Here is a 27579-nt window from a genome sequence, read left to right as displayed (position 1 = left end):
CATTCGTGTCATCCGACTTTGTCGATGATTTTCTACAACTTATTTTTTGTGCCACCTCCAGATTTTGGATATATTTTAGACAGTAAGAATATCTACAAAATGGCCAAATTAAAAAAAATTCTACCGTGTAGTTTTTTATTTATAGGCCTTTGTTTGTTAAAGAACAGGAATTCTTAACTTAAATATGCAAGATTATATTACGCGCATTCGTGTAATCCGACTTTGTCGATGATTTTCTACAACTTATTTTTTTGTGCCACCTCCAGATTTTGGATATGTTATAGATAATATAATTATCTATATTCTGGCCAAATTTAAAAAAATTCTACCGTGTAGTTTTTTATTTATAGGCCTTTGTTTGTTAAAGAACAGGAATTCTTAACTTAAATATGCAAGATTATATTACGCGCATTCGTGTCATCCGACTTTGTCGATGATTTTCTACAACTTATTTTTTTGTGCCACCTCCAGATTTTGGATATGTTATAGACAATATAATTATTTATATTCTGGCCAAGTTCTACCGTGTAGTTTTTATTTAATAAGGCTTTGTTTTTAAAGAACCAGAATTCTTAACTTAAATATGCAAGATTATATTACGCGCATTCGTGTCATCCGACTTTGTCGATGATTTTCTACAACTTATTTTTTTGTGCCACCTCCAGATTTTGGATATATTTTAGACAGTAAGAATATCTACAATATGGCCAAATTTGAAAAAATTCTACCGTGTAGTTTTTTAACTATAGAGCTGTTTGTCGAATGTGGTGCCAACTTCACAGTTAATACCAGAGTACATTCTCAAGGAATATTATTTTTTTTTTGTGCCACCTCCAGATTTTGGATATGTGATAGACATTATAATTATCTATATTCTGGCCAAGTTTAAAAAAATTCTACCGTGTAGTTTTTTATTTACAGGCCTTTGTTTTCAATGACTTGAAATTCTCAACATAATTATACAAGATTATATTACGCACATTCGTGTCATCCGACTTTGTCGATGACTTTCTACAACTTATTTTTTGTGCCACCTCCAGATTTTGGATATGTTATAGACAATGTAATTATCTACATTCTGGCCAAGTTTAAAAAAATTCTACCGTGTAGTTTTTTATTTATAAGGCTTTGTTTGTTAAAGAACCGGAATTCTTAACTTAAATATGCAAGATTATATTACGCGCATTCGTGTCATCCGACTTTGTCGATGATTTTCTACAACTTATTTTTTTGTGCCACCTCCAGATTTTGGATATGTTATAGACAATGTAATTATCTATATTCTGGCCAAGTTTAAAAAAATTCTACCGTGTAGTTTTTTATTTATAAGGCTTTGTTTGTTAAAGAATCGGAATTCTTAACTTAAATATGCAAGATTATATTACGCGCATTCGTGTCATCCGACTTTGTCGATGATTTTCTACAGTGCCACCTCCAGATTTTGGATATATTTTAGACAATATAAATATCTATATTCTGGCCAAGTTTAAAAAAATTCTACCGTGCAGTTTTTAAATTTTAGGCTAATTTAGAGAAATGGAAAGTACACTGTAATATAAATCTTAGTGTTTTCTTTAATTTCTTGACTTTTATATATTTTTTTTGATGGTTAAGGACAGTAAAGTAATAATAAACAGTTAAGAATTGTTTTTTACTGTTATATTTGATGGGAAACGTGTTTTAAAGACGATTTTTCGATTTATCATTTTGAATGATAAATTTTAGTTGAATGTGGTGTTGAATGTTGTGATGAATGTTGTGTTGAATGTGGTGCCCAATGTGGTGCCAATTTCACGGTAGTGCTCTAACCACGAGATCACTTGAAAGCGGATAAATATCAAATTTTATTTTACTTTTATATTTTCTTTCATACACAGAAGATTTCAAGTTTGTTCAAACGAAAGAAGTTCCGATTTCAAAAGCACTTTTGAAAAAGATAACAGAAGAACTTAATATGGAAAACATTCACGAGAAATATGGAAACACCCCAAAACAGCTAGGAACATTCTTCAGCGTGATCAATCCTTGGCCTGTATTCTACAGCTTGACATCAGTTAACTTCCTTTTTTGAGTAACCATTGTCTTTTTTAATGTCATTGTCTGTAGAATGAGTTGATTTCCGGCTGAGGGATTTGATTGGATTGTGTTTTTTGGCTGGAAATTTTCGAATACACGATTGAAGAAATTTCTCCGTTTATGGCCATCTTTCCTTTCCAAGAAATGCTATTATCAAGACAAAATTCCGTAAATTGCGATGAACGATGTCACGTATATAATTATCGAGTTTTCTCTCGTACAGAAGTTTATAATATCAAAACATTTGATAGAAAAACATCCAGCATGCAGCTAGTTTTTCTCGAGAAAACAAGTAGAGGTTTTTATTTTTTCGCATATATGAAAATTGATGACATGGCCAAGGCTACGTGTTGTTTATATTGTTACAACTCTATTTTTTTACTATGACACTACTTACAAAAGGCAAGTAGCGTCAATGTTCCATGTACTGTATAAAGCTAAACTTAACTTAACACTAAATAAAAAAACGTTACATCTAAATTTTAAAAAAACTAAGGTACATATGTAACTATATCTTAAAGTGAAAAATTACAATCAGCCAATGTCATTTCTTCCACGAATTCTCCTTGCTAAATGAATATCTCTAGGCATGATTGTAATCCTTTTTGCATGCAACGCACAAAGGTTGGCATCTTCAAATAACCTAACAAGAAATGCTTCTGCAGCCTAAAAAAAGATGAAATAATGGAACACAATCTAATGTAATGTCTACTTATGAAACCTTTAATTGGTCTTTGATATTCAGGAAAAAATTGAGAGCCTTTTTCACATAAGTATGTACTCCTAGGAAGTAATCAATATGCAAAGCTTGCAATCAGTTTGAAAAATTGTTTTATAATAAAAATATTTAAATACTTCATACCTCTTGAATGCATTCTAAAGCTGGCAGCTGCCATCTAAGTTCCACATGATTTGATGACCATTTCATAGCTATTTCTCGCACCTTGAACATAAAACCATTGACATGTAAAAGTAATTCACTCAAATTTGAACATTTTAAAACCTGCCAAATCTGGGCATGTTCAGTTAAAATTTCCCAAACAACAAATATTTATTCACCAGTCCATGTGTGGCTGGTCAAATTCTACAATCTTCAACATACCACTCGTACAAAAGGCATCTTGCGCAATAGAAGGTCGGTAGTTTTCTGATAATGCCGAATCTCCATTAGAGCTCTTGTACCTGGTCGATATCTTCGACGTCTTTGACGTCTTACTCCAGCTTTTTCATACAAACAATGTTCGAACACAAGATTTTTAGTATTTTAAATGTACTCAACTATAACTATCGTAAAATATACCATGCTAGTTATTTGCAGTAAGGCATATGATTTGCATGATTCAGATACAAAAATTTCTAATGGCACTGAGCAATGGTGCATAGTAAGTACTGTACTAAATTTTCTGAGCACCATTTAACAAAGCTCAATAATGTTTAACAATATTTATACCAAACCAACGTTTTGTACACAATAAACATCAACTATAAACTATGCACTGAGTCTATGCTGTATGTAAAAATCGTATTAGTGATTTATCGCTAATAATACAATACGAATATGAATTCAAAGAACCAGTATGGTGAAGAAGTATGTTTAGTACACTTTACCAGATTTGTTTTCCTCTTCTGTAATAGTACGTTTCGGTGTATAATCTTTACGTTTTGTACTGTTTTCTGGAGTGCGTTGTCGTTGCGCAGATTTACTTAAACGAACCATATTAACAAGACATAGAAAAATGCTGAAAGTATCTCATTGTTGAGAAAAATGCAGTGTCATCGCAAGCTTTTGTAATTATAGAGATGAATTTTGACTTTTAATGTTCAACTCGTTCAAGTTCGAATTCTTCAAATTTGAATTTTTTGCTTTGGCTACGCGCATACTCCGTAAATATGATACCGCTGAACAATGAAAGAGTATATTGAGCCGTTTTCTGTGATTCTCTAAAATTTTCTTCTTTCGAGAATACCGAAAAAAATATGACAAAATGCATAGTAATAAAAATGTATTGCCTGATGATTACAGTTCATGATTTGAGTATAAAATAGGTTGGTGAAAGTTAACTCACATTACTCTCTAATACCTTGAAAAAGAAAAGAACGATTAAATCATTTCTAAAAATCATTTCGAAAACACCTCAAATAATATAATCTGAGCAAAAAGAAAAAGATTGCATCATAAATGTGACAAAAAAGAAAATTAGCATTTCACGATTTCACTATGACTTTCAGCATTAAAACGGAAATTTTGCATCTCCATTTCATCCTTGATGTCAGCACGAGCCACTAAAGCGTCAGATTTACGAACATGTGATCGTCTTAACATATAAACCAATGCAGCAGCTAGAGCAACTGTGAGACAGCCAAAAACGATCAAAGAGCCCAACAAAGTGATGTTTACTGTACTTTTTTCTAAAAGTCAAAAACCTTGGTGTGAGTTGAAATAATATTCATATATTGTGAGAAAATATTATGATAGGCAAAAGATTCTACAACTACGCTATTTGGCAGTCCATAACTATTTTTCCCCAGGCTCTGTAGCGTGAAAAAATCCAGGTTTTTTACTGAATTTAAACTGATTGAAAAAAAGTGCAACACAGTCAAACCTGTATTAAGTGGACACTTCAAAAAGTCTAACTTTAATACCATATAACTAGTTAGTAATAACAAAACCTCTGTCTAACGGACACCTTCATTTAACATACACTCCTCCTTTCACCGAGGATTTCTGTTTAAAACAGGTTTGACTGTAATACATTACTTACCCTCAACAGACTTTTGTTCAAAGGACTTTTTTTCGTGCATCAGTGGACCAAACGACAACTGATAAAGACCCGTCACATCTTTCTGTTTTTCCTCTACATCACGACGTGTACGTGAAGAACACGTACGATTGCGGGCGCAGGTGGAGTTGTAGCTTCCAACATTTGAGCAAACAACAAGATCACAGTGTATATAGACAAATCGATGACTGGTAAGGAAACGGAACGCCTGGATACTGAAACGCTGAATCGAACTGTACCATTCTGTGTAATGTCTGATGGTTTCATCTTTGTCACAACTAAAACAAATAAAATGAAAGATGGTAACAATGACATATTTTACAATATAGAATATGTAAAATTGGCTTAAAGTAGGTTTTTCTCTTCTTAGTTCTATGTCAATTAAACGTTCAAGAATTTCCGTATTTTTTGTTTCTGTTTATGCATTGAAAGTTCTGTGAATTGTTGTGACGTAATCTTGGATCTTGGATAAATCATGGCCCCTGACCAATCAAATTGCTTCAGTTCACAATGCTATTATATAGTTTCATAGAATGCAACGAAACTAAAAAATTTCATGCAGTTTCATGCGATTTCATACAACTAAAAACTTACATCAATAATAAAAGTTATGAGAAACATAAATTTACAAAACACGACGCCTCAATATCGAGAAAAAAAAGATGGAATCTTACCCGTCCACAATGAAGTCATAATAGATGCTTTCGTATGGTCTATTACTTGGTGTAGCACGACATTTCTCGGCGCGTACGCTTAAATTGCGTATATTGACGGAGTATTGAATGTAGAGGTTTTTGGAAAGAGCCATTAAGATAGGATAATCTTGTGATGTGTAACGCTCACGGTAGTCGCTATTCTTAAAAACGTCCAAGGTTAGAGAAAAATTGCCTTCACTTCCTAAAAATATAGTTTATTTTTATACTACGAAAGCAGTAAAATTATCTAGAACATTCAATATTTCACAGAAATACAGCTATGCTATCACTGACAGTTAGAGTCGTGATGGCCACTTGTGTTCCGACTTTGGCAGTTAAGTAACTGGTAGGTAGGGGTTGTGGTGAGGGGTGACAAGTTATGAAACAATGGTCAACGTGGGATAGATGTATGATTAGAAAGGATAGGGTGTAATTTTGCAAACTTGGTGTAAATGACCAAAAGTGGTTTTTAACTCGAAGACTTACTGCTGCTGATAAATATATTTTCCTTTGCTGGTTCAAAGCTTAGCACACCAACACGACGCTTGCGAGGATAAGTGCAAATCATTTTAGCATTTAGGTAAGAACGTGTTATCACGTCATCTCCGTTGTAGTTCTCAGAAGCACCAAGATGAGATATGACATTCGTGTAGATTATATATTGATATGTTTCTACGACCTCTGTGCCACAACCATGTAAGGGAGTTTTTACAACGATATGTGTTGAATTCCAGCTCGCTTTGCAATGACCATCTCGAAGGTAGAGTGTGTTGATATTGCCAGAAATCTCACTACGCTTGATAATCGCTGTCATGTACTGAGAACCACATATCAACAGGAAACTAGAAGCTAAAAGAGGGTGAAGAATTAATGAGAAGAAGCTGCCTTTGGTGTAAAGATGGAGACCAGACTTCTTTACTTTAGTGGAGTAAGGTTTTCGGTTTACAAGAAAGATTTTCGCTTTACAATGATGTATCACAACAGTCGCTTTACTTCCTTACCGTTACAAGTCCTTGATGACAATTTAGAAGAAAGTTTAGACAGTTGAGTAAAACTGTTCAACATGACTACGTGCTCTTCAGGTGGATCTGAAGCCATATCCTCTAGTTCTTGTTTGTTTATACTAAGTCCAATGCCGACACTAAAGATCACAATACCACTGTTCTTCAATAGCCTTGTGGGATTATTAACATTTCCTTCACTTTGGCCGTCGGTCAAAATCACTAACACCTTCTTGAATTCTAAAACACGAAAAATGCAGATTGCATAAAAAAAGAAGTTAAAAAATGAATTTACAAAAAGGGCTGAAGGTTTAAAGACTAGACTATCATTTCTCAATTAGACTAAAACTATATTCATTCTGTAAATATGCATATCATTAATTAAAACAAATTAATTCAGAAGATGGCATTATGAGATTTTTTGTTAAAGTTATGTTCACTCTAACATGACGTACCAGCACTCCTAGCACCGTAAGCAGATGTGTACATCTTGTTATAAGCCAGGTATAACGCTGAAGCGGTATAAGTTGAACCATCAGTGTAATAAATGTTATCAACTGCTGCGTCAAAAAACCTTTTGTTAGAAAATTGATCGAAGCGGATATTTATACGAGAAGACGAAGCAAACGTCAAGACTGATACACGAGTCTCGTGAACACCAATGTTGTAAAAATTTGTCAAATCTTTGACAAAGTTTTTCATTCTTCTGAAGTTGCTTTGGCCAACACTACCAGAGCTATCCAAAATAAAACCAAGATCCAGTTTGTGTTTGCACTTTTGAGTTGAATTACCTAGAAAACAACAAAGTTAAAGAACATGCTCATGATACAAAATGTCGAGATTTTAACAAAACGTTGTATTCATAGAATTCAATAATCGAAATAGTTTGCTTTTTGTAGCTTTATCAGCACATTTGAGCATGCCCTCTTTAATTATTTCGCATATCTCTTATATACACGACGTATGACTGAGCTCAGTAGAAACTTTCTTTACATGTAAAGATAACTTATCAAAAGTCATTGAAAGTTGCAATTCATGCACAAATTATATATAATTCAATAGCAAAATCTGTAAATGGGTATGAAGTTACCTTGAGCCATAGATGTGTCAGCGGCTGATGGCGCTAAAAGATATTACGTAGTATAAGTACGAAAATAGACAGCTGTTGTTACCGAGTGGTAGGGTTCAACAATCTACTTTGGTATCATATGGGTGTCTGTTATTTTGATTTTGCCACTCAGCTACAGCTATATTATCATTAAAACAACGTATTACTTACGTATAACAGTTAATGTTGAGGAAGGACGAATAGACGAAACCGAAATTATTGAACTCGAGAAATTATCTGTAAACAAAACCATACAAAAACTTGCGTATTCAGTATTTCAAACTTTTTTAACAAACACAAAATCATTTTCAGTTCTTCAAGTAGCTATGCACACTTCATATCTTGAAATGAGGTGTGGAAAGAAAATCTTTTTGATGAAATTGGAAGTTAATTGTGCTCAGTATTTGAATTTCTTCATCATCTTTACATAAACGATAAAATAAAATCCATTTATTTCTATGAGAAACTCTCCCTCAATGTCACCATTACACAAATACAAAACAAGCAAGAAGTTTTTAGTGAACTCAATGCTTCATGTTTTTAATTGTAAAAAAAAACACAGTTTTGATTATGGTTGAAAGTTGTAAAATCATGCAAATTTCTGTAAAGTAAATTATTAAACAACATATTACTTACAACAGGACCATTCATCACTGCCATCCCAACAATGACGATAACCATCACACACATAATAGTTATCTATACACCTATAGCCATCGTTACATCGAAATTGCCAAAAGTAACACTGTCTTATTGTTGACATGACTGAAAATTATAAGAATAGGGTTGGATTGATTCGCAAAATAATGACTTTATAAACTCGTCGTGCACATATTTTCTCAACAATATTCTTTTGCATTTTAATGCTGCTAAAAATCTTTCACCTTCACCAGATGACGTTGGAGAAGGATGAACACTTGAAGCTAAAACCTGGGAATTTGAGGATTGAGCTAAAAATAAAGAAATTGTGTATATTTAGTATTTCAGTTTTGATATAAGTTTACGTAATAAATGACAGAAGAAAGCTCCTTAAGCGTCTTGGAAAAACTCTCCATCAAAGTCACCACCAGCAAATCCAAACACAAAGCAGTTTTTAATGAAAGTAAAACTGTTTTTATTCGTAAAACAAAAAACAACTGCGTTCATGGTTGAGTTGAAAATTAGTAAAATCATGCCAATGTCTGTAAAGTAAATTTTCAAACATATAGTATTACTTACAACAGGACCATTCATCACTGCCATCCCAACACTGAGAATAACCATCACATACATAGTAACGAGAAATACACCTATAGCCATCGTTACATCGAAATTGCCACCATGAGCACCACGGACGCCATGCTAAAAATAACAAGATAAAAATATTCAACTCAAATTTTTCAACATGAATGATCATGGAATGTAGGAGATAAAGACGACCATACAAATACAAAGTTTATATACTCGTGTGTTAAACACGTGTGAAAATAAGAAAAATGAGTGCGTACATCACCAAATATATTATGTGAACGCATTACTTTTGAAACTTACTGTAAACAGACGTAGATGGTGGGGCGCTCACTAAATAAAAAATTAAAAGCAAAACTTGTAAAATGTCTGTTGAAAATCAGTTCAACAAGTTATGTGTCGGCTTCCAATTTTTTTTCAATAAATATTTTGGCTACTGTAACACATCCTGTCAAATTTTTTACAACAAATTCTCGTATATAGACATTTCGATCGGGCTATCTGTCTTAAACATGTGTCAATAGATTTTATTTCAAAGTGTAAAAAATCTCTCACCTTCAACAGTTGATGTTGGGGAAGGACGAATAGACGACACCAAAGTTTTTGAACTTGAGGAAGAATCTGCCGACAAAATAATAAAAACTTTAAATATTCAGTATTTCAAACTTTTTTAACAAACACAAAATCATTTTCAGTTCTTCAATTAGCTATGCACACTTCATATCTTGAAATGAGGCGTGGAAAGAAAATCGTTTTGATGAAATTCAGTTAGTTGTACTCAGTATTTGAATTTTTTTATCATCTTTACACAAATGATAAAATAAAATTCATTTATTTCTATCAGAAACTCTCCCTCAATGTCGCCATTACACCAATACAAAACAAGCAAGAAGTTTTTAGTGAACTCAATGCTTCATGTTTTTAATTGTAAAAAAAACACAGTTTTGATTATGGTTGAAAGTTGTAAATTTCTGTAAAGTAAGTTATGTAAATCATGTAAATTTCTGTAAAGTAAGTTATTAAACAACATATTACTTACAACAGGACCATTCATCGCTGCCATCCCGACAATGACGATAACCATCACACACATAATAGTTATCTATACACCTATAGCCATCGTTACATCGAAATTGCCAATAGTAACACTGTCTTATTGTTGACATGACTGAAAATTATAAGAATAGGGTTGGATTGATTCGCAAAATAATGACTCTATAAGCTCGTCGTGCACATATTTTCTCAATAATATATTTTTGCGTTCGGTTTTTTGAATTTTAACGCTGCTAAATATCTTTCACCTTCACCAGATGACGTTGGAGAAGGATGAACACTTGAAGCTAAAACTTGGGAATTTGAGGATTGAGCTAAAAATAAAGAAATTGTGTATATTCAGTATTTCAGTTTTGATATAAGTTTACGTAATAAATGACAGAAGAAAGCTCCTTAAGCGTCTTGGAAAAACTCTCCATCAATGTCACCACCAGCAAATCCAAACACAAAGCAGTTTTTAATGAAAGTAAAACTGTTTTTACTCGTAAAACAAAAAACAACTGCGTTCATGGTTGAGTTGAAAATTAGTAAAATCATGCGAACGTCTGTAAAGTAAATTTTCAAACATATAGTATTACTTACAACAGGACCATTCATCACTGCCATCCCAACAATCAGGATAACCATCACATACATAGTAACGAGAAATACATCTATAGCCATGGTTACATCGAAATTGCAACCATGAACACCACGGACGCCATGCTAAAAATAACAAGATAAAAATATTCAACTCAAATTTTTCAACATGATTGATCATGGAATGTAGGAGATGAACACGACCATACAAACACAAAGTTTATATACTCGTGTGTAAAACACGTGTGAAAATAAGAAACATGAGTGCGTACATCACCAAATATATTATGTGAACTCATTACTTTTGAAACTTACTGTAAACAGACGTAGATGGTGGGGCGCTCACTAAATAAAAAATTAAAAGCAAAACTTGTAAAATGTCTGTTGAAAATCAGTTCAACAAGTTATGTGTCGGCTTCCAATTTTTTTTCAATAAATATTTTGGCTACTGTAACACATCCTGTCAAATTTTTTACAACAAATGCTCGTATATAGACATTTCGATCGGGCTATCTGTCTTAAACATGTGTCAATAGATTTTATTTCAAAGTGTAAAAAATCTCTCACCTTCAACAGTTGATGTTGGGGAAGGACGAATAGACGACACTAAAGTTTTTAAACTTGAGGAAGAATCTGCCGACAAAATAATAAAAACTTTAAATATTCATTATTTTAACTTTGAAAGTAAAATCGTTTTCAGTAATTCAACATTCAGTAGTTAGCTAAAATATAGGGCAAAATTCTAGATTGTAGGTAAATCATAAACTTCTATTACTACCATAAATTTTAGAAGAAAACGAAAATATATGAAACTTTTTACATTTAGTATATATTTGAATTTTATAAGCGATGAATGCAAGTCAATTTATGTCTTTGAAAAACGCACCAAATACATCTATTTAACCAAATAACAAAACACAAGAAGCTTTTAGTTAACGTATATACTTCATATTATTAGTTGTATTAAAAATAAAAACAATTTGGTTGAATACGGATGAAAATTGTAAAACCACGTGAATGTTTGTATGGTATTTTTCAAACATATAGTATTACTTACAACAGGACCATTCATCACTGCCATCCCAGCAATGAGGATAACCATCACATACATAGTAACGAGAAATACACCTATAGCCATCGTTACATCGAAATTGCGACCATGAACACCATCCTTGAACTGTCATCAGGCGTGTACCTAAAACTGATGTGAAAAAATTATGGAGAAAAGAACGAAATTTAATTTTTTTGTTGATGTTATAAAGAGAAAAACCGAAAATTCACAATTCAATATTTGTGTAAAAACAATTGAATTTGTTGAAAACAATTCATGTAATAGACAACAAGAACGCAAAGTTATGAAACACAGCTACTGACGTAGCAAGAGAGGGCGAAGAGCCTTCCCTCCTGCCACAGTAAAATTTTGGCCCCTCCTAAAATGTAATGTTTCGACAGAAATCACTGGCTACGCCGCTGAACACAGCACAGAAATGGAAACAATAGCAAAAGTTTGAGTTCTCAACCGTCATGCAAACACACGGCTGTGACGCAATCTTTATGATAATTAAGGGAAAGACCAGTAGGTGTATAAATATTTTGTCTAGTGTTCGACTGTTTCAGATTAAAAAGATGATCGAAATCTGTTTAGAAAACAAACTGTGCAAATATGCACACCAGTTTCGTACCGCTTAGAGCAGAATGTGTAAATATGCACACCAGTTTCGTACCGCTTAGAGCAGAATGTGTAAATATGCACTACTTTCTTACCGCTTAGAGCAGAATGTGTAAATATGCACACCACTTTCTTACCGCTTAGAGCGGAATGTGTAAATATGCACACCACTTTCGTACCGCTTAGAGCGGAATGTGTAAATATACACACTACTTTCGTACCGCTTAGAGCAGAATGTATAAATATGCACACCAGTTTCGTACCGCTTAGAGCAGAATGTGTAAATATGAACACCACTTTCGTACCGCCTAGAGCAGAATGTGTAAATATGCACACCAATTTCGTACCGCTTAGAGAGGAATGTGTAAATATGCACACCAGTTTCGTACTGCTTAGAGCAGAATGTGTAAATAAGCACACCAGTTTCGTAGTGCTTAGAGCAGAATGTGTAAATATATACACCACTTTCGTACCGTTTAGAGCAGAATGTGTAAATATGCACACCACTTTCGTACCGCTTAGAGCAGAATGTGTAAATAATAACACCACTTTCGTACCGCTTAGAGCACAATGTGTAAATATGCACACCACTTTCGTACCGCTTAGAGCAGAATGTAAATAATATGCACACCACTTTCGTACCGCTTAGAGCAGAATGTGTAAATATACACACCACTTTCGTAGTGCTTAGAGCAGAATGTGTAAATATGCATACCACTTTCGTACCGCTTAGAGCGGAATGTGTAAATATATACACCACTTTCGTACCGCTTAGAGTGGAATGTGTAAATATGCACACCAGTTTCGTACCGTTTAGAGCAGAATGTGTAAATATGCACACCACTTTCGTACCGTTTAGAGCAGAATGTGTAACAATGCACACCACTTTCGTACCGTTTAGAGCAGAATGTGTAAATATGCACACCACTTTCGTACCGCTTAGAGCAGAATGTGTAAATATACACACCACTTTCGTAGTGCTTAGAGCAGAATGTGTAAATATGCACACCACTTTCTTACCGCTTAGAGCGGAATGTGTAAATATGCACACCACTTTCGTACCGCTTAGAGCGGAATGTGTAAATATACACACTACTTTCGTACCGCTTAGAGCAGAATGTATAAATATGCACACCAGTCTCGTACCGCTTAGAGCAGAATGTATAAATATGCACACCAGTTTCGTAGTGCTTAGAGCAGAATGTGTAAATATGCACACCAGTTTCGTAGTGCTTAGAGCAGAATGTATAAATATACACACCAGTTTCGTACCGCTTAGAGCAGAATGTATAAATATGCACACCAGTTTCGTACCGCCTAGAGCAGAATGTGTAATATGCACACCAATTTCGTACCGCTTAGGAGGAATGTGTAAATATGCACACCAGTTTCGTACCGCTTAGAGCAGAATGTAAATATGCACACCAGTTTCGTAGTGCTTAGAGCAGAATGTGTAAATATATACACCACTTTCGTACCGTTTAGAGCAGAATGTGTAAATATACACCACTTTCATTACCGCTTAGAGCAGAATGTGTAAATATGCACACCACTTTCGTACCGCTTAGAGCAGAATGTGTAAATATACACACCACTTTCGTAGTGCTTAGAGCAGAATGTGTAAATATACACACCAGTTTCGTAGTGCTTAGAGCAGAATGTGTAAATATGCATACCACTTTCGTACCGCTTAGAGCAGAATGTGTAAATATACACCACTTTCATACCGCTTAGAGCGGAATGTGTAAATACACACCAGTTTCGTACCGTTTAGAGCAGAATGTGTAAATATGCACACCACTTTCGTACCGCTTAGAGCGGAATGTGTAAATATACACACCACTTTCGTACCGCTTAGAGCAGAATGTGTAAATATGCACACCAGTTTCGTACCGCTTAGAGCAGAATGTGTAAATATGCACACCAGTTTCGTACCGCCTAGAGCAGAATGTGTAAATATGCACACCAATTTCGTACCGCTTAGAGAGGAATGTGTAAATATGCACACCAGTTTCGTACCGCTTAGAGCAGAATGTGTAAATATGCACACCAGTTTCGTAGTGCTTAGAGCAGAATGTGTAAATATGCACACCACTTTCGTACCGCTTAGAGCAGAATGTGTAAATATGCACACCACTTTCGTACCGCCTAGAGCAGAATGTGTAAATATCCACACCAATTTAGAGTTGTACATTTTCGCACCGCTTGTAATACCAAAAAAATTAGTGTGGTCAGGGGCGGATCTAGGATTGTAAAAACAACACATTTTGCTTACGTTTTTTTCAAAAAAAAATGAAGTGAACAATACTTGAATGTTTTGCCAAATATTTAGGCTCATTATCATGCCAAATATATGGCTCACTAGCATGTCTAGGAACGTAAAATTTATTTTACAATAATGCTATTCGAAAACAGATATAGTCTTTAAAAATTTCTACCAAGTTGTCAGGCATATATCCCCCTAGAGACCCCCATTCAAACCTCTATGTAATGAGTTAAGTTAGAAATTTGGTACTACAAGTGACAGTTCATAGATATAGAAAAGCTCACCCTTCAAACCATGCAAGTTTTTTGTAACCCTTTACCCATCTCCACATCAGTGCCAGCAAATTCACTTTTTGAGAAAAAACTCAAATTTTTTTTCTGCCAAAGATTAAACAAAAATTATCAGAGTGAAAATTTGCAGTTAAGGACAGCTTAATGCCATAAATGTTCATTAGGCATTTCACTAGACTATTATCTTCTGTAAGTATATGCAAGGTGTGCTATATAGCAATCACTAGTAGCATTGTATTTGCAAATACAAACAGAATGTAACCAACATATCTTTAATTATATAATTACATGAATGTTAAAATTGGTTCATGTGTCATGCTTACTGGTTATGATAAATATCTTTTCATATGATCAAAGCTCGTTTAAATGTAAATCTGAAATAATTTAGTTTAGAAATTATAATGATCATCAGAAAAATTACCTAGTGATCATGAAAAATACTTTGCTGTTTTGCCAAATTTCAAGGTTTATCTGCATACATAGGAAGATATTTTTACTTTATAGAAAATGCTTTTCATACATCAATAGCCCTTTGGAATTTATGGCAAGCAATCTGGTATGAGCCGTAGATTAACACACCTTTACATCTCTACATGAGGTGTTCAGTTAGAAAAGGGGACAATATGTGACATGGGACAACATTTCATGTATGTCAAATACTCAGGTTTAATACCATTCCAGTAAAATTGTCAAAATAAAAAGCTTCATGGATCAGAAGACTCAAAATCACAGGTTATAGTAAACAGCTTCTCATGTCAGACCTGCCAATTCTCCCGGTTTCGCCGGGAGACTCCCGCTTTTGCTGCATTTTTCCCGACCTCCCGACAAAGATACTAAATCTCCCGGTTTTTTTAAAGCTTAGGATTTTAGAAGTTTGTTGGCATTTTTATTCATCGCATGGAAAGAAATACTCGATGAATAGCATTCAAAACATAACGTATTGTAGCCGCGGTGCGCCGGGAACTGGGCATGACATTGATTTTCGTTTTTTCGTATAATTATGTAACACAAAATGGCTGCCAGTTAAAATTTTTGTGCATAACACTTGAGGTAATCATTGCCATTTGCCTAATAAATCAAGCTAAAAATATGTCGTATACAAGAAAAGAAATCTCCAGTTTTTTTGCCAGATCTCCAGGTTTTTCTGCATTAATATCAAGGTTTTGTATCCTTGGGGTTGGCAAGTCTGTCATGTAATCAATGTTAGTTTTCTCAAATCTTAAACAATATGTAGTATAACTGTCCAATGATTGAATGATCAATGATCATAAACTGAAAAGCCCCAAACATTTGTTTATGATAAAGTAAATAATAGTATGGCGCCTTATGGCTACAGAATTTTGTCCATTGAAATATATTTGCAGGAATGTAGGATTTCGCTGCCATATAACGGCCACGATTCCCCAAGCACTAAAGAAATCATAGCTAAAAGTCCTTCGGCAACAACAATTTTAGAAGCATCAATCTGCTTACCATACGCCATATTGACATAAATCGCATCACACATTTGCATAAATTGACTTTGATATATTACATTCATGCATACACTTCACTTGTCCTTTACTTACGATTTTGGATGTAAATTTCTGCTGATAAAACTCAAAACAATGTTGGCTGTCTTTTGAACATCAATGACTGAAATGTCACTCGCGAGATCGTCTTTGCCAAGCATTTACAATTTATCCATAAATTTTTCACCCTCTTCAAAAAATTCACAGTTTGGACAGCAGCATTCATGTCAATATATGAATTTGTAAAAGATTTCCATAAACTCCATCTGATTGTAGTTTAGTTTCTATCATGCTTATAAAAATTTCTATGAAACGATCAAACATTCAATTCAGACAGTGAGCTTGACTATGTTAGTTCAGTTGGCTATCAGTCGAAATCCGTCAAACCAATCACAATAAAACAAAAATTCAAATGAACCAATTGTAAGATAGCAATTGGACTCCCTTATACGTCCGGCCACCCCTCTTATCAGTCGAGACAATTCCAGACTAAGAATAATAAGAATAAGAATAACCAATAGAATAAGCGTTTTTAGCGTTCATAGACTCCTTTATCCGTCGAACCAGTCAAGCCACCCCGCTTATCAGTCGGTTATTCCACGTCAATTAAAATTCAACTGATCTGGTTACCAACGAGATATTCATTGGATTACTCATTAGTTTTCAATAATAAATAAAGCTGGATTTTTATCACGAAGTAAATGCGATAATAAAGTAAGAATAATTAATGATTTTTTAATTAATATGAATAGGTAATTTTTGAATGTCAAACATCAGTCGCGCGACGGATTTGACATGCTCTAGGTCCGCCACTGTCACCACGTGCTGCACTGGAAATCTAAGGGAATAAATCTTTCAATTCTAAGAATCTGAATGCTTAACGTCGTCAAATGAAATAAATCTTCATTACACCCTAATATGGATAAAACTTTGTTGGCAAATTGACTCAAACTTAACAATGCGGCAACAATAACGGATCTAGGGTACGTCAAAATAAATTACTGCAGCACATTTGGGCATATTATTACATTTTGAAACACTTTAGAGGCTAGTTCATTGGTAAAATCATCATTTTTTAGAAATTCAAAACCAGTAGTGTTTTTCTGCAGCTATAATTTATAAACGCTGATTCCCAACTTTGCGGAAATGCATTTGCAGGCAAAGAAATAACATAAAGTAATGTGCATTTAAACAAGGAACCAGCAAACTCAATTAATCAAAATTTTATCAAGAAAATAATTGGCACAAAAAAAAATTGCTGAAAATGAGTAACAAATTACAAACCTGTAAGAAACAAAGACGTTCTGATTAATGACAACTTCGATGAAGAAAGAGGTCGTGTCCAAAGAAAAGCCGAGCATTATGTAGAAACAACAGCAAACAAAAAACGCGAAACATCTTGTTCATATCTGTAAAACAATTTCAATAACTTTGTCGAAAAACGAAGCCAATCTTGTCTGCATGGATTCTTAGAAAGGAAATGATTTTCAACATCATATGATCTGGGTTTATATTCTTATATTAATAAGTTTCCGGTGTAATAACGGTATGCTATTATCAATTGGGAAAAAACCCGCATCATGTGACATTTTACGACATATCATGTTTAGCTAACCTGATGTCGCAATGAACATGAAGATATTTCATTTTCTAGATCTTTGAACAACAACTATTCCTCTGTCCCATTGTTTCACTTTACCTTTGTCTTCCAATCAAAAAATATGACAAAATGCATAGTAATAAAAAATGTATTGCCTGATGATTACAGTTCATGATTTGAGTATAATATAGGTTGGTGAAAGTTAACTCACATTACTCTAATATCTTGAAAAAGAAAAGAACGATTAAATCATTTCTAAAAATCATTTCGAAAACACCTCAAATAATATAATCTGAGCAAAAAGAAAAAGATTGCATCATAAATGTGACAAAAAAGAAAATTAGGATTTCACAATTTCACTATGATTTTCAGCATTAAAACCGAAATTTTGCATCGCCATTTCATCCTTGATGTCAGCACGAGCCACTGAAGCGTCAGATTTACGAACATGTGATCGTCTCAACATATAAACCAATGCAGCAGCTAGAGCAACTGTGAGACAGCCAAAAACGATCAAAGAGCCCAACAAAGTGATGTTTACTGTACTTTTTTCTAAAAGTCAATAGCCTCGGTGTGAGTTGAAATGATATTCATATATTGTGAGAAAATACTATGATAGGCAAAAGATTCGGCAAATTACGCTATTTGGAAGTCCATAACTATTTTTCCCCAGGCTCTATAGCGTGAAAAAATCCAGGTTTTTTACTGAATTTAAACTGATTGAAAAAAAGTGCAACACAGTCAAACTTGTATTAAGTGGACACTTCAAAAAGTCTAACTTTAATACCGTATAACTAGTTCGTAATAACAAAACCTCTGTCTAACGGACACCTCCATTTAACATACACTACTTATTTCTCCGAGGGTTTCTGTTTAAAACAGGTTTGACTGTAATACATTACTTACCCTCAACAGACTTTTGTTCAAAGGACTTTTTTTCGTGCATCAGTGGACCAAACGACAACTGATAAAGACCCGTCACATCTTTTTGTTTTTCCTCTACATCACGACGTGCACGTGAAGAACACGTACGATTGCGGGCGCAGGTGGAGTTGTAACTTCCAACATTTGAGCAAACAACAAGATCACAGTGTATGTATACAAATCGATGACTGGTAAGGAAACGGAACGCCTGGATACTGAAACGCTGAATCGAGCTGTACCATTCTGTGTAATGTCTGATGGTTTTATCATTGTCACAACTAAAACAAATAAAATGAAAGATGGTAACAATGACATATTTTACAATATAGAATATGTAAAATTGGCTTAAAGTAGGTTTTTCTCTTCTTAGTTCTATGTCAATCAAACGTTCAAGAATTTCCGTATTTTTTGTTTCTGTTTATGCATTGAAAGTTCTGTGAATTGTTGTGACGTAATCTTGGATCTTGGATAAATCATGGCCCCTGACCAATCAAATTGCTTCAGTTCACAATGCTATTATATAGTTTCATAGAATGCAACGAAACTAAAAAATTTCATGCAGTTTCATGCGATTTCATACAACTAAAAACTTACATCAATAATAAAAGTTATGAGAAACATAAATTTACAAAACACGACGCCTCAATATCGAGAAAAAAAGATGGAATCTTACCCGTCCACAATGAAGTCATAATAGATGCTTTCGTATGGTCTATTACTTGGTGTAGCACGACATTTCTCGGCGCGTACGCTTAAATTGCGTATATTGACGGAGTATTGAATGTAGAGGTTTTTGGAAAGAGCCATTAAGATAGGATAATCTTGTGATGTGTAACGCTCGCGGTAGTCGCTATTCTTAAAAACGTCCAAGGTTAGAGAAAAATTGCCTTCACTTCCTAAAAATATAGTTCATTTTTATACTACGAAAGCAGTAAAATTATCTAGAACATTCAATATTTCACAGAAATACAGCTATGCTAGCACTGACAGTTAGAGTCGTGATGGCCACTTGTGTTCCGACTTTGGCAGTTAAGTAACTGGTAGGTAGGGGTTGTGGTGAGGGTTGACAAGATATGAAACAATGGTCAATGTGGGATAGATGTATGATTTGAAAGGATAGGGTGTACTTTTGCAAACTTGGTGTAAATGACCAAAAGTGGTTTTTAACTCGAAGACTTACTGCTGCTGACAAATATATTTTCCTTTGCTGGTTCAAAGCTTAGCACACCAACACGACGCTTGCGAGGATAAGTGCAAATCATCTTAGCATTTAGGTAAGAACGTGTTATCACGTCATCTCCGTTGTAGTTCTCAGAAGCACCAAGATGAGACATGACATTAGTGTAGATTATATATTGATATGTTTCTACGACCTCTGTGCCACAACCATGTAAGGAAGTGTTTACAACGACATGTGTTGAATTCCAGCTCGCTTTGCAATGACCATCTCGAAGGTAGAGTGTGTTGATATTTCCAGAAATCTCACCACGCTTGAAAATCGCTGTCATGTACTGAGAACCACATATCAACAGGAAACTAGAAGCTAAAAGAGGGTGAAGAATTAATGAGAACAAGCTGCCTTTGGTGTAAAGATGGAGACCGGACTTCTTTACTTTAGTGGAGTAAGGTTTTCGGTTTACAAGAAAGATTTTCACTTTACAATGATGTATCACAACAGTCGCTTTACTTCCTTACCGTTACAAGTCCTTGATGACAATTTAGAAGAAAGTTTAGACAGTTGAGTAAAACTGTTCAACATGACTACGTGCTCTTCAGGTGGATCTGAAGCCATATCCTCCAGTTCTTGTTTGTTTACACTAAGTCCAATGCCGACACTAAAGATCACAATACCACTGTTCTTCAGTTGCCTTGCCGGATTATTAACATTTCCATCACTTCGGCCGTCGGTCAAAATCACTAACACCTTCTTGAATTCTAAAACACGAAAAATGCAGATTGCATAAAAAAAGAAGTTAACAAATGAATTTACAAAAAGGGCTGAAGGTTTAAAGACTAGACTATCATTTCTCAATTGAACTAAAACTATATTCGTTCTGTAAATATACACATCATTATTTCTAACAAATTAATTCTGAAGATGGTATCATGAGATTTTTTGTTAAAGTTATGTTCACTCTAACATGACGTACCAGCACTCCTAGCACCGTAAGCAGATGTGTACATCTTGTTATAAGCCAGGTATAACGCTGAAGCGGTATAAGTTGAACCACCAGTGTAATAAATGTTATCAACTGCTGCGTCAAAAAATCTTTTGTTAGAAAATTGATCGGAGAATCGAATATTTATACGAGAAGACGAAGCAAACGTCAAGACTGATACTCTAGTCTCGTGAACACCAATGTTGTAAAAATTTGTCAAATCTTTGACAAATTTTTTCATTCTTCTGAAGTTGCTTTGGCCAACACTACCAGAGCTATCCAATATAAAACCAAGATCCAGTTTGTGTTGACAGTTTTGACTTGAATTACCTAGAAAACAACAAAGTTAAAGAACATGCTCATGATTCAAAATGTCGAGATCTTAACAAAACTTCATATTCATAGAATTCAGTATTTGAAATAATTTGCTTTTTGTAGCTTTATCAGCACATTCGAGCATGCTCTCTTTAATAATTTCGCATATCTCTTATATACATGACGCGTGACTAAGCTCAGTAGAATCTTTCTTTACATGTAAAGATAACTTATCAAAAGTCATTGAAAGTTGCAATTCAAGCACAACTTATATATAATTCAACAGCAAAATCTGTAAATGGGTATACCTTGAGCCATAGATGAGTTAGCGGTTGATGGCGCTAAAAGATATTACGTAGTATAGTTAGAAAACAAAACAGTATAGCTGTTGTTACCGAGTGGTTAGGTTCAACAATCTACTTTGGTTCCATACATGAAGAAGGAAACAGGAAAGTTAGGACAACTGTATGCAATTAATATGACAAATTCTTGTAAAAGTAGTTGTTCAAACTTCCTATTAAATAAATATTCTCGCATTTTTATCAATAATCGCTTACCTTCAGCAGATGGTGTTTGTGAAGGATAAGTAAAGTTCTGGAAAAGTACCCAAGTTGTGGGATTCCTGGTAACATCTGCAAACGAAAGTTAAATAAATCGAAGCTATTGATCATTAGTGTATGAAATCAAATGATCATTTTATCATATGGATGTTTGTTATTTTGATTTTGTCACTCAACTACAGCTATATTATCATTTAAACAACATATAACTTACTACAGGACCATTCATCACTGCAATCAAAACAATCAGGATAACCATCACATACATAAGATATATTTATACAATTGTAGCCATCGTTACATCGAAATTGCCAATAGTAACAATGTCTTATTGTTGACGTGAAAATAGGATTATTAAAAATTATAAGAATAAGGTTGGATTGATACGCAAAATAATGACTTTTGAGAAGAGATCTGATTATATAAACTCATCATGCACATATTTTCCCACCAATATTCTTTTGCATTCGGTTTTTTTGAATTTTAATGCTGCTAAAAATTTCTAACCTGCAACAGTTGACATTGGACTATGATGAACACTTGTAGCTAAAACTTGGGAATTTGAAGAAAAACGTGCCAAAGGAACTAAAAATAAAAAAGTTGTTACATTCAGTATTTGACTTTTGTAATGTATTTCTATATGGATACAAGATGAAAAATAATTCAGTTACATCAAAGAAAAACTTTCCCATCGCAATCACTACGACCAAATACAGGAGGCACAAGTCAGCTCAAAAATTAACCAGTAAATGATTGTGAATTTTTAAAGTATATATTTTCCTTAGTTCTACCTTTCCTGGTGTCGCAACGAACACCAGCATCTTCATAATGACTGCAATCGTGTCTTCCCCATGAATTGTGACGGCACGATTGGAGATTCAACTCATTCCCGTTACAGTGAACATTATCCAACCAGATACGTCCAGTACCATCCTTTATACCCTGCGATCCTTGGTAAGCAGCAATTGCATCTACAAAACCAAGTTGCCTACACACAACTCGAGCATCTCTTATGTCCCAATAGTCGTCACAAACTGTTCCCCATTCTCCATTATAGTAAACTTCAACACGTCCAAAGCCATAAGAACCGTCAACAAGACGAATACCTGAAGTGAGAAATATCGTCCAACAGAGTTTTAAATGATGCTACCCATAAACTAAGAAAAGTGTTTTTGCATCTTTTTCATTGTCAGGGATGGCGGTAGATTGATAACTAGGGGAGAGGCTACGTTCATTTATACAAATTCTGCATTCTTTTGAAATCATCAAATGTGATTACGGATTATAACAGTCCCTGCTTGCAACATTAGCATTTACCAAAATAGAAAGACAGAAAAACAAGCATCATTTAAGGATTACAACGTACAAACGAGACCACACGTATACATACCATTTCGACTAACAGACACGCTGCTACTGCTTGTCACTATATAATCAAATGTTTAAAAATTCATTCATAAAATATCTTAAAAAATATGTACACTAATAAAACGCAAACATGTAATGATATGAAACATTCAAATTTTTGTTGCAGCCTTTTGCTTCCTTTTCACATTTTTTTCTTGCAGGGAGAGGTTAAAGTAGAAACGAACTTTTGTGCCATGATTAGATGAATTTCTTTTAATGCACTTCAATCTTTGTAAAAAAATCACTCACCTCCAACAGTGTATGTTGGGGAAGGACGAATAGACGTACTTATTTCGGGACTCAGAGAAAAAAATGCAGAAGAAACTAAAAGTAAAGGAACTCAACTGTAGCTATATACAATATTTCAATTTCATATAGTATCCATAACGCTATTCCTAAAAGTGTAGCTTACTAAATAAAAAATTAAAAGCAAAACTTGTAAAATGTTTGTTGAAAATCAGTTCAACAAGTTATGTGTCGGTTTCCAATTTTTTTTCAATAAATATTTTGGCTACTGTAACACATCCTGTAAAATTTTTTACAACAAATGCTCGTATATAGACATTTCGATCTAGCTATCTGCCTTAAACATGTGTCAATAGATTTTATTTCAAGTATATTTCAAAGTGTAAAAAATCTCTCACCTTCAACAATTGATGCTGGGAAAGGAAGAATAGACGACACCAAATTTTTTAAACTTGAGGAAGAATCTGCCGACAAAATGATGAAAACTTTAAATATTCAGTATTTCAAACTTTTTTAACAAACACAAAATCATTTTCAGTTCTTCAATTAGCTATGCACACTTCATATCTTGAAATGAGGCGTGGAAAGAAAATCTTTTTGATGAAATTCAGTTAGTTGTACTCAGTATTTGAATTTTTTTATCATCTTTACACAAATGATAAAATAAAATTCATTTATTTCTTTGAGAAACTCTCCCTCAATGTCACCATTACATAAATGCAAAACAAGCAAGAAGTTTTTAGTGAACGTAATGCTTCATGTTTTTAATTGTAAAAAACACAGTTTTGATTATGGTTGAAAGTTGTAAAATCATGTAAATGTCTGTAATTTTGATTTGTAAACATCAAACAACTAAAGCTATATTATCATTTAAAGAACATATAACTTACTACAGGACCATTCATCACTGCCATCCCAACAATGACGATAACCATCACACACATAATAGTTATCTATACACCTATAGCCATCGTTACATCGAAATTGCCAATAGTAACACTGTCTTATTGTTGACATGACTAAAAATTATAAGAATAGGGTTGGATTGATTCGCAAAATAATGACTTTATAAACTCATCGTGCACATATTTTCTCAACAATATTCTTTTGCGTTCGGTTTTTTGAATTTTAATGCTGCTAAAAATATTTCACCTTCACCAGATGACGTTGGAGAAGGATGAACACTTGAAGCTAAAACCTGGGAATTTAAGGATTGAGCTAAAAATAAAGAAATTGTGTATATTCAGTATTTCATTTTTGATATAAGTTTACGTAATGAATGACAGAAGAAAGCTCCTTAAGCGTCTTGGAAAAACTCTCCATCAAAGTCACCACCAGCAAATCCAAACACAAAGCAGTTTTTAATGAACGTAAAACTGTTTTTACTCGTAAAACAAAAAACAACTGCGTTCATGGTTGAGTTGAAAAGTAGTAAAATCATGCGAATGTCTGTAAAGTAAATTTTTAAACAACATATTACTTACAACAGGACCATTCATCACTGCCATCCCTACAATGAGAATAACCATCACATACATAGTAACGAGAAATACACCTATAGCCATCGTTACATCGAAATTGCCACGATGAACACCACGGACGCCATGCTAAAAATAACAAGATAAAAATATTCAACTCAAATTTTTCAACATGAATGATCATGGAATGTAGGAGATGAACACGACCATACAAACACAAAGTTTATATACTCGTGTATAAAACACGTGTGAAAATAAGAAAAATGAGTGCGTACATCACCAAATATGTTATGTGAACTCATTACTTTTGAAACTTACTGTAAACAGACGTAGATGGTGGGGCGCTCACTAAATAAAAAATTAAAAGCAAAACTTGTAAAATGTTTGTTGAAAATCAGTTCAACAAGTTATGTGTCGGTTTCCAATTTTTTTCAATAAATATTTTGGCTGCTGTAACACATCCTGTCAAATTTTTTACAACAAATGCTCGTATATAGACATTTCGATCTAGCTATCTGCCTTAAACATGTGTCAATAGATTTTATTTCAAGTATATTTCAAAGTGTAAAAAATCTCTCACCTTCAACAATTGATGCTGGGAAAGGAAGAATAGACGACACCAAATTTTTTAAACTTGAGGAAGAATCTGCCGACAAAATGATGAAAACTTTAAATATTCAGTATTTCAAACTTTTTTAACAAACACAAAATCATTTTCAGTTCTTCAAGTAGCTATGCACACTTCATATCTTGAAATGAGGTGTGGAAAGAAAATCTTTTTGATGAAATTCAGTTAGTTGTACTCAGTATTTGAATTTTTTTTTAATCTTTACACAAATGATGAAATAAAATTCATTTATTTCTAGGAGAAACTATCCATCAATGTCACCATTACACAAATACAAAAATAAGCAAGAAGCTTTTAGTGAACGTAATGCTTCATGTTTTTAATCGTAAAAAACACAGTTTTTATTATGGTTGAAAGTTGTAAAATCATGTAAATGTCTGTAATTTTGATTTGTAAACATCAAACAACTACAGCTATATTATCATTTAAAAAACATATAACTTACTACAGGACCATTCATCACTGCCATCCCAACAATCACGATAACCATTACACACATAATAGTTATCAAAACACCTATAGCCATCGTTACATCGAAATTGCGACCATGAACACCATCCTTGAACTGTCATCAGGCGTGTACCTAAAGCTGATGTGAACAAAATTATGGAGAAAAGAACGAAATTTAACTTTTTTGTTGATGTTATAAAAGAAAAACCAAACATTCACAATTCGATATTTGTGTAAAAACAATTGAATTTGTTGAAAACAATTCATGTGATAGACTATAAGAACGCAAAGTCATGAAACACAGCTACTGATGTAGCAAGAGAAAGCGAAGGGCCCTCTCTCATGCCACAGTAAACTTTTTCGCCCCCTTCTAAAATGTTATGATTTGACAGAAATCACTGGCTACGCCGCAGAACACAGCACAAAAATGGAAACAATAGCAAAAATTTGAGTTCTCAACCGTCATGCAAACACACTAATTTTTTTGGTATTACAAGCAGTGCGAAAATGTACAACTCTAAACTGGTGTGCATATTTACACATTCTGCTCTAAGCACTACGAAAGTGGTGTACATATTTACACATTCTGCTCTAAGCACTACGAAAGTGGTGTGCATATTTACACATTCTGCTCTAAGCACAACGAAAGTGGTGTGTATATTTACACATTTTGTTTTTCTAAACAGATTTCGATCATCTTTTTAATCTGAAACAGTCGAACACAACACAAAATATTTATGCACCTAGTGGTCTTTCCCTTAATTATCATAAAGGTTGCGTCACAGCGTGTTGCACAGGAAATTTATGGGAATAAAACTTTCAATTCTAAGTAACTTTCAATTTTATTTTTAATTTCAATTTTAATCTGAATGCTTAACGTCATCAAATGAGAAAAAGCTTCATTAAACCCTTCTTCAATATGGATAAAACTTTGTTGGCAAATTGACTCAAACTTAACAATGCGGAAACAATGACGGATCTAGGGTACGTCAAAATGAATTACTGTAGCACATTTGGGCATATTATTACATTTTGAAGCACTTTAGAGGCCAGTTCATTGGTAAAATCATCATTTTTTAGAAATTCAAAACCAGTAGTGTGTTTCTTCTGCTATAATTTATAAACGCTGATTCGCAACTTTGCGGAAATGCATTTGCAGGCAAAGAAATAACATAAAGTAATGTGCATTTAAACAAGGAACCAGCAAACTCAATTAATCTAAATTTTTTCAAGAAAATAATTGGCACAAAGAAAAATTGTTGAAAATGAGTAACAAATTACAAACCTGTAAGAAACAAAGACGTTCTGATTAATGACAACTTCGATGAAGAAAGAGGTCGTGTCCAAAGAAAAGCCCGAGCATTATGTAAAAACAACAGCAAACAAAAAACGCGAAACATCTTGTTCATATCTGAAAACAATTTCAATAACTTTGTGGAACTGATGTTTTCAAAAACGAAGACAATCTCGTCTGCATAGAACCTTAGAAAGGAAATGATTTTCAACATCATTTGATCTGGGTTTATATTCTTATATTACCAAGTTCCCGGTATAATA

At 33.8% G+C, this 27579-nt stretch overlaps 3 protein-coding genes across 6 annotated transcripts; all 3 read right to left on the bottom strand.

Annotated features, from left to right (window-relative positions):
• Window positions 1–2350: 2350 nt before the first annotated feature.
• On the bottom strand, window positions 2351–3974 carry LOC124438370 (histone H3.3-like). Its single transcript, XM_046988494.1, has 4 exons — window positions 3685–3974; window positions 3179–3297; window positions 2939–3019; window positions 2351–2742 (listed from the first exon to the last, which is right to left on the bottom strand). Exons 1-4 carry the CDS (start codon window positions 3791–3793, stop codon window positions 2611–2613), a joined length of 441 nt encoding a protein of 146 aa, XP_046844450.1. The 5' UTR covers window positions 3794–3974; the 3' UTR covers window positions 2351–2610.
• An 88-nt stretch (window positions 3975–4062) lies between these two features.
• LOC124438363 lies at window positions 4063–22041 on the bottom strand. Of its 4 annotated transcripts, XM_046988481.1 has the most exons (21): window positions 17871–17889; window positions 17540–17664; window positions 11577–11720; window positions 11087–11152; window positions 10835–10864; window positions 10523–10645; window positions 10189–10254; window positions 9927–10055; window positions 9443–9508; window positions 9191–9220; window positions 8879–9001; window positions 8545–8610; window positions 8297–8425; window positions 7832–7897; window positions 7643–7675; window positions 7008–7343; window positions 6553–6792; window positions 6038–6400; window positions 5531–5753; window positions 4839–5134; window positions 4063–4485 (listed from the first exon to the last, which is right to left on the bottom strand). In XM_046988481.1, the coding sequence occupies exons 3-21, from the start codon at window positions 11701–11703 to the stop codon at window positions 4274–4276; spliced, it is 2724 nt and encodes a 907-aa protein (XP_046844437.1). In that variant the 5' UTR covers window positions 11704–11720; window positions 17540–17664; window positions 17871–17889; the 3' UTR covers window positions 4063–4273. The 4 variants fall into 4 exon arrangements, with proteins under 4 accessions (XP_046844437.1, XP_046844436.1, XP_046844438.1 ...); XM_046988480.1 differs by lacking the exon at window positions 17871–17889 and having other exon boundaries at window positions 17540–17792; XM_046988482.1 differs by lacking the exons at window positions 11577–11720; window positions 17540–17664; window positions 17871–17889 and adding an exon at window positions 22028–22041.
• Window positions 17986–27548, bottom strand: LOC124438362. Its single transcript, XM_046988479.1, has 20 exons — window positions 27308–27548; window positions 26018–26161; window positions 25525–25590; window positions 25263–25292; window positions 24951–25073; window positions 24619–24684; window positions 24357–24485; window positions 23865–23930; window positions 23470–23544; window positions 23204–23239; window positions 22605–22919; window positions 22321–22398; window positions 21811–21885; window positions 21562–21594; window positions 20930–21268; window positions 20475–20714; window positions 19960–20322; window positions 19453–19675; window positions 18762–19057; window positions 17986–18407 (listed from the first exon to the last, which is right to left on the bottom strand). Exons 1-20 carry the CDS (start codon window positions 27531–27533, stop codon window positions 18196–18198), a joined length of 3135 nt encoding a protein of 1044 aa, XP_046844435.1. The 5' UTR covers window positions 27534–27548; the 3' UTR covers window positions 17986–18195.
• Window positions 27549–27579: the final 31 nt, after the last annotated feature.

Source organism: Xenia sp. Carnegie-2017, unplaced genomic scaffold, assembly GCF_021976095.1.
Source record: "Xenia sp. Carnegie-2017 unplaced genomic scaffold, XeniaSp_v1 HiC_scaffold_19, whole genome shotgun sequence".
NCBI classification, from domain to species: Eukaryota; Metazoa; Cnidaria; class Anthozoa; order Malacalcyonacea; family Xeniidae; genus Xenia; species Xenia sp. Carnegie-2017.
Note: the sequence above shows the minus strand (reverse complement) of the source record. Positions and strands in the feature narration are given on the sequence as shown.